Source organism: Myotis davidii, unplaced genomic scaffold (assembly GCF_000327345.1).
Source record: "Myotis davidii unplaced genomic scaffold, ASM32734v1 scaffold753, whole genome shotgun sequence".
Taxonomy (NCBI): Eukaryota; Metazoa; Chordata; class Mammalia; order Chiroptera; family Vespertilionidae; genus Myotis; species Myotis davidii.
The window spans coordinates 1,551,819-1,565,129 of record NW_006286231.1 but is presented as its reverse complement, the minus strand read 5'-3'; the positions used below and the strand labels follow the sequence as shown (position 1 = coordinate 1,565,129).

Here is a 13,311-nt window from a genome sequence, read left to right as displayed (position 1 = left end):
AGAATTTTAGTAATTAGTTTATGTGTGCCATGAGATTAAAAATGTTGAAAATAACTGTAGTAATACATAGATAATATTCTAGGATTAGATAAAGCTCTCAGAAAGAATAATGCTTTTCTTCTTCACCCCTCATTCATTGTGCCTTTTCCTTTAAAGAGAACATAGCACATGAATCTTTATCCAATTGGCCTTTATATTTTAATAGACATGGAGTTTAGCTATCCAAAGTTTCCAGTCTTTTTCTTTTATTTTTGAAATCAAGTGTCATAACAGCTTGAGTAATACTTGCGTTTGTTTTTATCTCACCAGAACATGTATAAATCAGATCTCCAGTGGATGAGAGGCATCGGCTGGGTCCCCATCGGGTCTCTGGATGTGGTCAAGTGCAAGAGAGCTGCAGAGATACTGAGTGACAACATCTACCGCCAGCATCCAGACAAGCTGAAATTCACCAGCGTGACTGACTCCCTGGAGCAGGTGCTGGCAAAGAACAACGCCATCACCATGAACAAGGTGAGCCCCAATTTGGGGGAAAGTAAAACGGGGTTATATGCTCTTGAACATATTGATAATTAATTCATCTTTTTTGTTTTATTCCATTGCCATCTATGTATAGTGATTTGGTTGAGTTCTCTATTCAGTTACATTAGGATTTCAAAAATATATGGGGGAAATTCTGCTTTGAGGCCTCTTGGGAAATAGCCAGAATTAAGAATAGGACAGCTGTTTAGTGTGCAAACTGTTTGAAGTCTATGAGAGTTACACATGGTTTGGTATCAAGGTTTCTTTCTTGTTGGGTATTCATATAGGTAAATATGGGACAAACAAGTCAAATTCACATCTCCATAACATTTATAAAATAAAAATCTGGAGATGGCTAATCCAGATACATTTGCAGTTAATAAACAAACAAACAACAAAACTATGGGGAGGATTTGTTTATACAGCCACAGTGCATATGGATGTGCATATATGCTTTGAAATATTTGCTTTTCATTTAATTGGAATGGAGGTGATCTTGAAATGAAACACATGTTTACTGGTCATATCTTAGTCTACATTTATATTTAGTGATAATAAATATCTTGTGATATTAAGGCGACTGAAGAGTATGGTATAAAGCACACAGCACAGATAGTGAGGATGCTGGCTTTCAACTTTGTCATGATCTCCAAACTGCAAACTCCTGTTTACAGCAAACATTGTGTTTCTAATTCATTAACCTTTTTATCTTTCATAGCGCTTATACACAGAAGCCTGGGACAAAGACAAGACTCAAATCCATATCATGCCTGATACACCTGAAATTATGTTGGCAAGACAAAATAAAATAAATTATAGTGAGGTAAGACTATTTACTTTATTTCCTATCAAACTGACCACATTGATCTTTGCTGGTGTAGTAAGAAGGTCAGAATTATGGATTTAATTCTCATGAGGACCAAATATTATTACTTTTATGCCCATTACTCTACCCTGAATATATGTATTACTGAATTCAAAAAGTAGATAGATAGATAGAGAAATTGATAAATATAAAAATTTCTCCAGAAGGGGGAAAAGCTTTCAGTCACCTATTAATGATTGAAACAAATTGTAACTTTAATTAAAAATAATTATTACTCTTATCAGATTAGTACTTGCTACAGATTTGTTCTGTGAATTTTTCCTCAGTTACTCATCTGTAAAACAAGATAAAATGCCCGTCATGGAATTTCTGTGATGACTAAGTAAGGTCATATATACAATATGCCTAGTGTGAAGCCTGGTACCAAATAGTTGCTTAGTAACTTTGATTTTTTCCCTTCACACTCAAGTCACCATGAAAATTAAATTTTTAACATGCTCAAAATAACTTGAGGTTTATTTGTTTATTTATAAGAACTGAAAGAGAATTCTTAGATTTATCCATTTTGGAATTGTCTGAAGAGAGTAAAATACATTCTTTTATGCATTATCTTCAGCTAAATTTGTCATCATATATTTTTGCAGTCCAGAAATACTGTTGAAGAAACAGCTTCTTACCCAATTGTTCTTGACAAAGAACAATTACCTGGCTTATTCAGGAAAAATCTTGATTTCATGTGTGTGTGTGTGTGTGTGTGTGTGTGTGTGTGTGTACGCGCATGTGTTTTTAACAAGAGAGGGGGAAGGCAGACATTTCTTCAGTTTGAGAGCATTGGGAAATTTAAGTACTCGTTTTCAAGACTTGGCCATACTCATTGTTTTGATTACCCATATTGATTAGTTTTTGCCTAATACAATGTATCTATAAAGAAGAGGTGTGCTTATATCTTTTAAAAATATATTTAAAGCAGAATATACTAATGCCGTTCTGCATCCAAAGGTAGTCTTCCTTAGGCAAAAATACATTTTTAGAGTGAAGGCAAGTGCCTTAACTAAAAGGTATTACTTCTGTTCTCAGAGCCTCTATCGCCAGGCCATGGAAGAAGCCAAGAAAGAAGGCTATGACTTGAGAAGTGACGCCATTTCTATTGTGGCTGCCAAGGCCTCCAGGGACATCGCCAGTGATGTAAGCGCTGATGAAGTCCCTACCTTTGTTACCAACAGGCCAGTCCCTGCATGGGGCATCACAGCATAGGAACACAGCTGGAAGTCTCTTCCGTCATCATCCATCTTAGCCACCTTTGTTGTGTAGGCAAATACATGGAGGCTTTGAGGCAGTAGGTAACCTGCCCAAGGTCACAAGCATCACAGGACAAAGCCTGGTTTGGAATGTGGTTTCTTTGATTCTTGTCACTTGGGTTTTTGCTTAATAAAACTGAGTGCCTTGATTAGTTAGATGGGCATGTATTGGGCTACTGCTAAAGCCCCATGAGCTCTCCTCAGGATACACCCAAGGCAAAAACTCCAGGAAAGAAGTAAGTTTAACTGAGTTCTCCCCATGACTTGAAGAAGGACATAGAATAGCAAGAAAGCTATAAATTTTCCTGCTGGGGGGTCCACAAAATCAATATTCCTTTACCCTAAAAATAAAACATCAGATTCCTTGACTACCTAGATTTTAATCCAAGAGTAACAATATTGTCCGTTTTTGTAGGTTTTTCTTTTTTTAGCATGATAAAACAACTCATAACACCATTATCAAGTGTATGGTTCAGTAGTGTTACATATGTTCTCACTTCTTCATCTTGCAAAACTGGAACTCTATACCTATCAAACAACAAAAATTGCCTGGTTTTAAAATACCCGCCCCCCAGATTATTTGTGCAGAGGAAATTTCTCAGAATGCCTTAGGAAAATAAAATTAACAAACCATGTAAACACATCTCCACCCACCCACATGACCGACTTCTGAGACACTGTCACTCTAATTGAGCTCAGCCTTTCAATCACTTTTAATCACTTTTTGCCAACAAATAATTTTTAGCACAATATAAAGGACTCACTGGGGAGTTATACTGTGGGAGCATGAGAGTGAGCACACCATCCTCTTCTTTGGGAGTCAGCACGCTCCAATGTGTCGCATCACAGCAGCACGTGATGAAACGCCCCGAGTGTCTTAAGGGTTTCACAGGAAAGCAGCACCGCAGCAAGAACAACAGGGAAGAGCTCCTCAAGCTTCCTCCTCTTTTACTGGTTCTCTCTTTCAGTACAAATACAAAGAAGCTTATCGTAAGCAACTGGGTCACCACATTGGTGCCCGAGCAATCCATGACGACCCCAAGATGATGTGGTCCCTTCACATTGCCAAAGTGCTGAGTAGCCTCGAGTATAAGAAAGAATTTGAGAAATACAAGACCAGATACAGCAGCCCGGTGGACATGCTTGGAATCGTTTTGGCCAAGAAATGTCAGACCTTGGTCAGTGATGTGGACTATAAACATCTCCTTCACGAGTGGACATGCCTGCCCGACCAGAATGACGTCATCCATGCTCGGAAAGCTTATGACCTCCAGAGCGACGTGAGTGTTCCTGATGCTGGTTCTGCATGTTAAAAACAGATCTGAAGCATGTCCGTGGGTTCTGACTAGTGCCAATGGACACAGTGATGGTGAACCCTTTGAGCTCGGCGTGTCAGCATTTTGAAAAACCCTAACTTAACTCTGGTGCCGTGTCACATATAGAAATTTTTTGATATTTGCAACCATAGTAAAACAAAGACTTATATTTTTGATATTTATTTTATATATTTAAATGTCATTTAACAAAGAAAAATCAACCAAAAAATGAGTTCGTGTGTCACCTCTGACACGCGTGTCATAGGTTCGCCATCACTGGTAGAATTTGTTTGCATATTTCTAAATAGTATACAATTGAATGTTCCAAAACAGTTTCCCATTGGTAGCACTACAAATTATTTCACAATCTTTCTTCCCCAAAAGTTATATGTAAAAGAGGGAAAAAAGTATATATTATCAATTTTATACAGGTATATTTCTTTCTGGTAATTTGGGCTTCCTTTGTCTGAGTTAGATGAAATTCAATCCTCAAAAAATATGTAGCTACACTTTTTTTTTCCCAGAAGTGGTAGAAATGTATGTATATGTCAATGGAGGGTAGTATGCGGAGAGTTAGGAAACAAAAATATATTACACTAAATTATTTTAACAAACATTCATATTTTATACCTACTGACAGGAAAATTCTAAGGCATTCTTATCTTTTTCATGATGTTGAGTTGTACACTTGAAAACCTGTATGGTTTTGTGAACCAATGCCACTCCAATAAATTCAATAAAAAATAAAATAAAGTTGGTTCTTAAAAAAACAATAATCTAATTTTATTAACAATTAGCATGTCCTATTGAGAGTAAAATAAAAGGAATAATTTGGGAAATATCTAATATACTATCTTGTGTAAAAATTTTGTAATACACTCAAGGACATGACTGTGTCTTTTACTATATAAAAAAATCTTTCCTAGTTCTTGGTATAATCCTCTGTACAAAAAAAAATATGCTTAGGAAAAAAATATACTCTGGATTCAATAATGTTTACAAATGAGTGATCAACTGTGCTGGGAGCCTTATCTGTTCATCAATACTTTTTATTTTCTCTAGTATGAGCCATTTTGTGACTATGAATCTGAAACACTAATTAATGAATGTGGGTTTTTTTATCTGTTGATTTGCAGAATTTGTATAAGTCAGACCTTGAATGGATGAAAGGCATTGGCTGGGTTCCAATTGGCTCCTTGGAAGTTGTTAAAGCCAAGAGGGCCACAGAGATACTGAGTGATAATATCTACCGTCAGCGTCCAGATGCACTGAAATTTACCAGCATAACTGACACGCCGGAGCAGGTGCTGGCAAAGAGCAATGCTATAAACATGAATAAGGTGAGTCTTCACTCCTCCCTAGTAGATACCAAAATTCACATTAGAGCAAGTTAAAAATGCTGACATATTACTACATTTTAAAAATTCCCATAGGGTTTATGATACCTTTAAAAATTACTTTTCCATTATAATATCATAGGTACTTATGTTAAACTTATGTTAAAAATGAAATGTGCTATAATTATTTTATAACTACAGATTATAAATGCTTCAATCCAATTATACTTTCAGAACTGTTTTTTTTAATAAGAAGCAAAACTCTGAGTGAACAAAATAGTGAGATAAATACTCTTGGAAATACTAATTTATCTACATAAAAGATAGGACTATATGCAACTTTCGTAATTTTATTTCTACTTTGTTTAGAGGAGAGATGACTGGCACATAATCAAAGTAGTATCTGTGAACTCCAAAATAATTTTTCTCATCTTTTTTTTTTCATAGCGCTTATATACTGAAGCCTGGGACAATGATAAGAAAACAATCCATGTCATGCCTGACACTCCAGAAATCATGCTAGCCAAGCTTAACAGAATAAACTATAGTGATGTGAGTAAACGATTGCTTTTATAATGAACAGAAGACAAAAAGGAACTGTTGTAACTGTCTTCTTAATGAGCTGTTTTGACTGACTTATTATACATACTCCAAACTAACATTGCCAGTAAGAGATAGTTCTCCCTTGATTCAATTTTGGACTATATGTTAGATCTACAAAGTAGGCCAGCCCTTTAGTAACAGAATATCAGGGAATGGAATGCTTATGGAGGAATATTCCAATAGGAATTATACTCCTCAAGCCTTCCTCTATATGACAATGTGGGTATCAAGTCATTATTTGGTTCAACAACTATTTATTAGGCAGGCACTGGCTTGGAACTCACTAATGATTGTTTTTGCTGCTTTATTAATGTTCTGGTTATTATTTCATGTTGTTTGCAAGCATTTTTCTAGGTGTTTCATTTAGGAACAACATTTTCATCAGGCCAGTGATTCTGAAACTCTACTCTGCAAGTAGATCACAGTCTGTAATGATAATCCACAACAAAATGAGGACGAAAAAGGACAAGGCATTGAGTTTTTTATGAGTACAAATATATTTCGTTTTAAAATACTTTCCTTATTCTTTCTCCTTTTTTAATATTAAAATGGCCTTTTATTTTATGATAGTGATAGTAAATAGGCTTTTTAGCATGTGTTTGTTTGGCAAGACAAAATTTTGGCAACCCCAAATTTTTGAAATTTGCCAATCAATAAAATTCCAAAGTTTAGAACATGTCCCTTAAAATCTTTAAGTGCCTATGAAACCAAATTTTTTACAAAACCACCTTAATACTCCACTATGTGGATTTGTTTCTGTAGTTTAAATGAGGATGGAAAACGTTTAGTAATTAACAGTTTTCTTTTTTATGAAAGGAGGAGTGATTTAACGACTCTCTTTTCTGCAGAAACTCTATAAACTTGCTTTGGAAGAGTCCAGGAAGGAAGGCTATGACTTGCGTGTGGATGCCATTCCAATCCAAGCAGCCAAGGCTTCGAGAGATATTGCCAGTGAGGTAAGCTGATGTTGTTAGAAGAGGCACTTTTTATTCAAAGATGTTCACAAATGGAAGCTTTGCAGTTTTTCTTGACAGAATTGTTGTTGTACCTACACGTCTCAATTTCACTTAGCGACTTCCCAATGTACAAAGTTGCAAAGAAAAACGAAGAAAAGCACAAGATACTATGCCCATTCTACTTATTAATCAATTAAAGAGAGAAATTTTCTTAAAAAGTAAATATTTTATGCACACTAAAAATGAGTTCATGTTTTTGAGTGTCAGAAATTGAGCAGCAGTTGATCCAGATATTTGTTTAAAAAAATACATTGATAGCACATGCAAATCAACCAATATAAATGTGAACACTTTTCTACTACTTCTATCCAGTTATTTTGGCATTAAAAGAAGACTTGATGATGGACGCGTTTAGAGTTTTAGTTCATACTTTTTAACTTTCAGTGAAGTTTTCCTACCCAGTGGCCCCTAACTGGTTACAAGAACAAATTGAGAAGTAAGAAAAGCTTTTTCTCAGTACCCACTTATCTCTTCTCTCTGTTCCTTCCTTTCTCATGAGAAACATCTCCGGGGGGGTGTCCATGCCCTCATTATGCTCCAGGGCTGCTTAGAACCTAAATCCAGATTTTTCTTCTTCTAGAACAGTGATGGCGAACCTTTTGAGCTTGGCGTGTCAGCATTTTGAAAAACCCCAACTTAACTCTGGTGCCGTGTCACATATAGAAATTTTTTGATATTTGAAACCATAGTAAAACAAAGACTTATATTTTTGATACTTATTTTATATATTTAAATGCCATTTAACCAAAACAAAATCAACCAAAAAAATGAGTTCACGTGTCACCTCTGACACACATGTCAGAGGTTCGCCATCACTGTTCTAGAAGGATCCCACACTTTAGATTTATGCTTCATTCCTTCAATTGTTTAAACTTTTTCTTGCTATTAAACTGAAGAAGCCCATACTATCATCATCTCATGGCAAAATGGACCATAAGATGTTATTCTTGAATTTTAAAAGTAAGGAGACTGTTGACCCAAGGCATGACTTTCTCACAGTGAAAGTTCAATGACATTAACAGGCTAATAAGGGAGGCATTTTCTGGTGAAACTATCTAAATGTGGCCCATATACTCAACCAAGGAATTTACCATAAATTCTAATTACAAGGAAGATATTCTAAGCATCAAAGCATTATTTTTAGAAAAAAATAGCCACATCTTTAAATTAAGTAGATGCTTTTTTAGATTATACAAGACGTTTTACCTTTACTTGTTAAGCAATCCAATGTAAACTAGGTAGTATTGTTTAAGAGAAAGAGAAAAATATTCGGAACCAGAAGCTACTTCATTCTAGTCTGAACTCTGCCTCCCACTTATGATGTGACCTTGAATAAATTAATCCCTTTAAGTTTTCCTTTTCTATTTTATAAAATGGGCTTGACACTATTTACCTTTCTCACACTAATGGTAGCAAAGATCAAAATAAATACAGAAATTTGTATATGAAATTATGAATTGTGATATGAGATGTTCTTATCATTAGACTCATATCCCTTTTCTTTTTTTTAGTACAAGTACAAGGAAGGCTATCGTAAGCAGCTCGGCCACCACATTGGAGCCCGGAACATTAAGGACGACCCCAAGATGATGTGGTCCTTGCATGTGGCCAAGATCCAGAGTGACAGGGAGTACAAGAAGGACTTTGAGAAGTCGAAGACCAAGTACAGCAGCCCCGTGGACATGCTGGGCGTGGTGCTGGCCAAGAAGTGCCAGATCCTTGTAAGCGACATAGACTACAAGCATCCCCTGCATGAGTGGACCTGTCTGCCCGACCAGAACGACGTCATTCAGGCTCGGAAGGCCTATGACCTTCAGAGTGATGTGAGTAGGTCTAATATTATTCAAAATGTGTTTTTAAAGCTTAAAAATGAGGTCTAACTTCTTGTGTGCCATGGAATTTTTTGGCAATCTGTTGAGACCTATGGACAACTCAGGACAATGTCATAAAAAGTATAAATCTAAAATATATATACACTAGAAGCCCAGCGCACGAAATCACGTGGCCCCGCCCACCCGCCCACCCCCTGCCATGCTTGCAGCCTTGCCCACCCACGCTGGTCTTTGGTCATTAGGGCGTTAGGGCCACAGGCCTTTTATAATATAGATACATATACATATATGTGTTTAAATATATGTCTGAATATATATATGGATTTTTATTAACACATTAAATGAAAATATCTAGCAGTGAGTGTAGTAACTAGCTTAATTTCAGAGCAGTGATGAGCATAAATATTTCAAGATGTCTGCACAACTGTAATTGGATATGAAAATATTTGCGATTTCTGTTGCCAACCAAATCCCATGCAGTGTCAATACTACTATGATCTCTTGACTAAACTCATAATTGAAAGAAATGCTATATTTCCATTAGAGGTTAATGAAAATAAATATTTATTTTTTTCTATCTAAGTTCATTGATGTTCTAGTTTAACCCTTTGAGTGCCAACCAATATCCTAGGAACGATGCTAAAATTGCCAAGGCATTTTTGCTGTTTTTACAGCAGTTTAGGAAAAAAATTATGAATTGCAAATAAATGAAGTTACATATTCAAAATCTTAAGGAAACCTTTACTACATTGACATATTTAGCAATATCATCATCACTAATAAAAATTTAGAACTGGAATGAATTATACATTGAGATAATTTATCCAAGAAGCTGAAAACCATACTTTCCTAGGAATATGTCAGGCACTTTTGTTGTCAGCTAGTAAATTGTCCTGAGCACCTAAATGCTACCTTATTGGGTTAGTAGCTCCTTTTTGGTTTTTAAATCAGGCTCTCGTAAGTAGTCACTTTCAAAAGAATGATAAAAGTCATGGCACTGTAGAAAGAGAGTTTCCCAAAAATCCATAAAAATAAGGATTGTTACCCTTAATAATGAGAAAAATTATCCTTCAAGCAATTATTTAAGTTCAAAGAATAAAACTGAAAGAAAGATGAAATATCTTATTTTACTTGAATTATGACAGAAAAGAGGGCTGAAAATAAGATAAATAAGAGTAAAAATATATGTACTCTTTGTCTTAGAAGCATGTATACAGAATTATATGAAAAAAGACACCCTTTTTGTTGTTCCTAGAAAGTACCTTAATTCACCATGTGGTCATCCTTTCTTTATTTTATAGGACTGGCTGTGAAGGCCATAAGATAAATAAGAGTAAAAATATATGTACTCTGTCTTAGAAGAATGTATATAGAATTATATGGGGAAAAAGACACCCTTTTTGTTGTTCCCAGAAAGTACATTAGTTCACCATGTGGTCATCCTTTATAGTATAGGACTGGCTGTGAAGGCTATTGTCCAATTAGCTAAGAACAAACTGTGTTCTATTAGTCCCACACAATATGGGCAATCAAATCAGAAAATAAGCTCTTTGTATCAGGAGGCAGACAGTAATTTCCTTAAAATGGTTTTGTATCAATGAAACCCATATTATTATAGCGATTTCGGGGTCTCTAAAACAAGGCTACCTCTTCCTTAAAATGGTTTTGTATCAATGAAACCCATGTTATTTCAGGGTCCCTAAAACAAGGCTACCTTCAGGAGCAGTGTTTAGCCCCTCTGTACCACAGTGGGCCTTCCCAGAAATTCACACAAGGAAGATTCAGAATTACACATCCTCTGTAGATGCTAAATCAGGGTCAGACACCAAGTTGTCTAGGTAATTTTTAATAAATATTTGACATTATTTCGTTTTCAGGCTATTTACAAGGCTGATCTTGAGTGGCTGCGAGGCATTGGATGGGTGCCCATTGGCTCCGTAGAGGTCGAAAAGGTGAAGAGAGCTGGAGAAATCCTGAGTGACAGGAAGTACCGTCTGCCTGCAGATAAGCTCAAGTTCACATGCATTACAGATACCCCAGAAATTGTCCTGGCAAAGAGTAATGCCCTGACAATGAGCAAGGTTAGTCTTCAGCTGTTTCCAGTTGCCTGAGTCATACTTCTCGTGAATATAGCTCATAAAGTGACAAATATATAACATTTAGCCTTTTGTTTTAAAGTCTGGGAAACACGGTGTTTAAAGAAGTACCAATGCACAACTCAAATTAGTTGCTTGGTTTATTCTTTCTCCTTAGGTTGTGGAAATTGTTTTTGAAAAGTGAGCTGCTATTGTTGCTTTCAGTTTTATTACATAAGATAGATGATCAGTTCTTTTTTCCGGAGTTCTAGCAATCTGTTTATTGAGACTGAGCGAATTCTTTATCCAGTGGATAGAACCTTAATATGCACATTTTAGATTGAATTCTTACTTATCTAAATTCTCCCACACCTGCCTGGACATCTTCCAAACATTCAGGTGGTGATATTGAGTGCTTGCTCATTGAAGAATGTGAAACTGGCTCTCAACAAACCTCAGAATTAGGGCTATTAACGCTCCAGAAATTCTATTCTATACCACACCCATCAGCAGTAACCACAGTGATGACAGCAATAGAAAATATACAATTCATTGAGTGCCTACTATGACTGATGCATTTTATATGTTATTGTTAATTTTCAAAAAATACTCAATAAAAAAGATATGATTATCTCCCTTCAAGAAATGAGGAATATGAGGCTTTATGTACCTTTTTCAAGATCACATAGCTTGGACAAAGTGGAGTTGGGTTTGAACTTGGGATTGACTCTGAAGTCTAGGGATTTCTACTACATCACAGTTCTATAGCCACGCTCCATCCTTGGAGGTACTGAGTAAGCTTGAGTTTTACTGGATGAAAAGAATGAATAATTGAGATCATTATGTTGTTTCGTATGAGCTGTGAAACGATCATATGGCTGTTTAAACATTGCCATGTTTAACTCTCCTCACTACCCTTTTGCTTCCCTCACCTTCAAATAACCTTAAATAGGCTATTTTACTTAAGTGAGTTAAATTTGATAATCACTGTAATGTACCGCCTTCAAAAAATATGGGTCTTACCTTATTTCCCTCATAGCACTTATATACAGAAGCTTGGGATGCTGACAAAACTTCCATCCATGTGATGCCGGACACCCCAGAAATCATGCTGGCCAAGAGCAATTCTGTCAATATCAGCCAAGTAAGAGTTCCCGATTGTTGTTTAAGCTGCTCTAGGAGTAATTAAAATACTGTTTCTATCTTACCACCTTCCTTTCTGGAATAGGCCTAGTAACTGTCTATCACCCTTTTATTTTTCTGTTGTGTACTATCCTCCACATAGAAACTTTACACCAAGGGATGGGATGAATCAAAGATGAAGGACTATGACCTGAGAGCTGATGCTATTTCCATCAAAAGTGCCAAGGCCTCGAGGGACATTGCCAGTGACGTAAGTGCCCTCGATCTGACCCCCTTGGTCTCACATTGCTGAACAACCTTAGTGCAGCTGGCGGGCCCCACTTTGTAACTGCTTCCACATGTATTCCTCCAGGCCTGCTTGCTACGTTCTAAGTCTAAGACCTTTCCCTTTGTTTTCATAGAGAAGAAAAATATATTTTTGGAATCACAGTTAGAGTTGATGGGGGAAAGGGTTCCACTAATGAAGATATATGATTACACTATAGTTATTAGTGTAATGATAGCATAAAATATTAGTTTAAAATTATTCAGAGATGCCAAAATATTTGCAAAGTAAAATTCTTATCTGTTTGCTAATGGATGTTCATGTTGTAATTTTCAGTGTGTATATGGTAATAGAACTGGATTTCTAAACCTATATTTCTGACGTTTTAGTACAAATACAAAGAAGCATATGAAAAACAGAAAGGCCACCACATTGGAGCCCAGAGCATTGAAGATGACCCCAAAATCATGTGTGCCATAAATGCAGGGAAGATTCAAAGTGAAAGAGAGTACAAGAAGGACTTTGAAAAATCGAAGACCAAGTATAGTACCCCAGTGGATATGTTAGGCATCTTGCTGGCCAAGAAATGTCAGACACTGGTCAGTGACATTGACTACCGCAATATCCTGCACCACTGGACATGCTTGCCTGATCAAAACGACATTATCCAAGCAAAGAGGGCCTATGAGCTGCAGAGTGATGTACGTAACATGAACGCTGGGAAAGGTGGAATGGGAGGATGTAGATTTACTAATTTTCCAGTCATTTCCTCTGTGGACAGATCCATGGGTTGTGCACAACTCCAGGAGGCACCATTCACATTGTTTAATAAAAACATATTTAGGAGTAAAGCTGGGAGCAAAGATTATAGATAAAGAATGCTACTTGGTCATGTCCTTTATTCCCTGGCCTATATTCCAGACTATTTTCTTCATGTCATTTTTATTTTTTGGCAATGAAAATATATTTCAGACAAACTTAAATTATATGAATGTTTGTTTGTTTTTTAAATTGCCTCTACTAGATTATATCCAACACACTGAACGGACTTTCCATGGGTTTCTTTTTACAGAATGAA

General features: G+C 36.2%; 1 protein-coding gene across 1 annotated transcript in view; it reads left to right on the top strand.

Moving 5' to 3' along the window:
• The window catches only part of NEB (nebulin), a 198,617-nt gene that overhangs the window by 93,587 nt on the left and 91,719 nt on the right, over positions 1-13,311 (top strand). Inside the window, 12 exon segments of the mRNA XM_015559803.1 lie at positions 310-513; positions 1,241-1,345; positions 2,426-2,533; positions 3,615-3,926; positions 5,099-5,302; positions 5,747-5,851; positions 6,751-6,858; positions 8,430-8,741; positions 10,628-10,831; positions 11,865-11,969; positions 12,111-12,218; positions 12,623-12,934. Coding sequence (XP_015415289.1) covers positions 310-513; positions 1,241-1,345; positions 2,426-2,533; positions 3,615-3,926; positions 5,099-5,302; positions 5,747-5,851; positions 6,751-6,858; positions 8,430-8,741; positions 10,628-10,831; positions 11,865-11,969; positions 12,111-12,218; positions 12,623-12,934 — 2,187 coding nt within the window.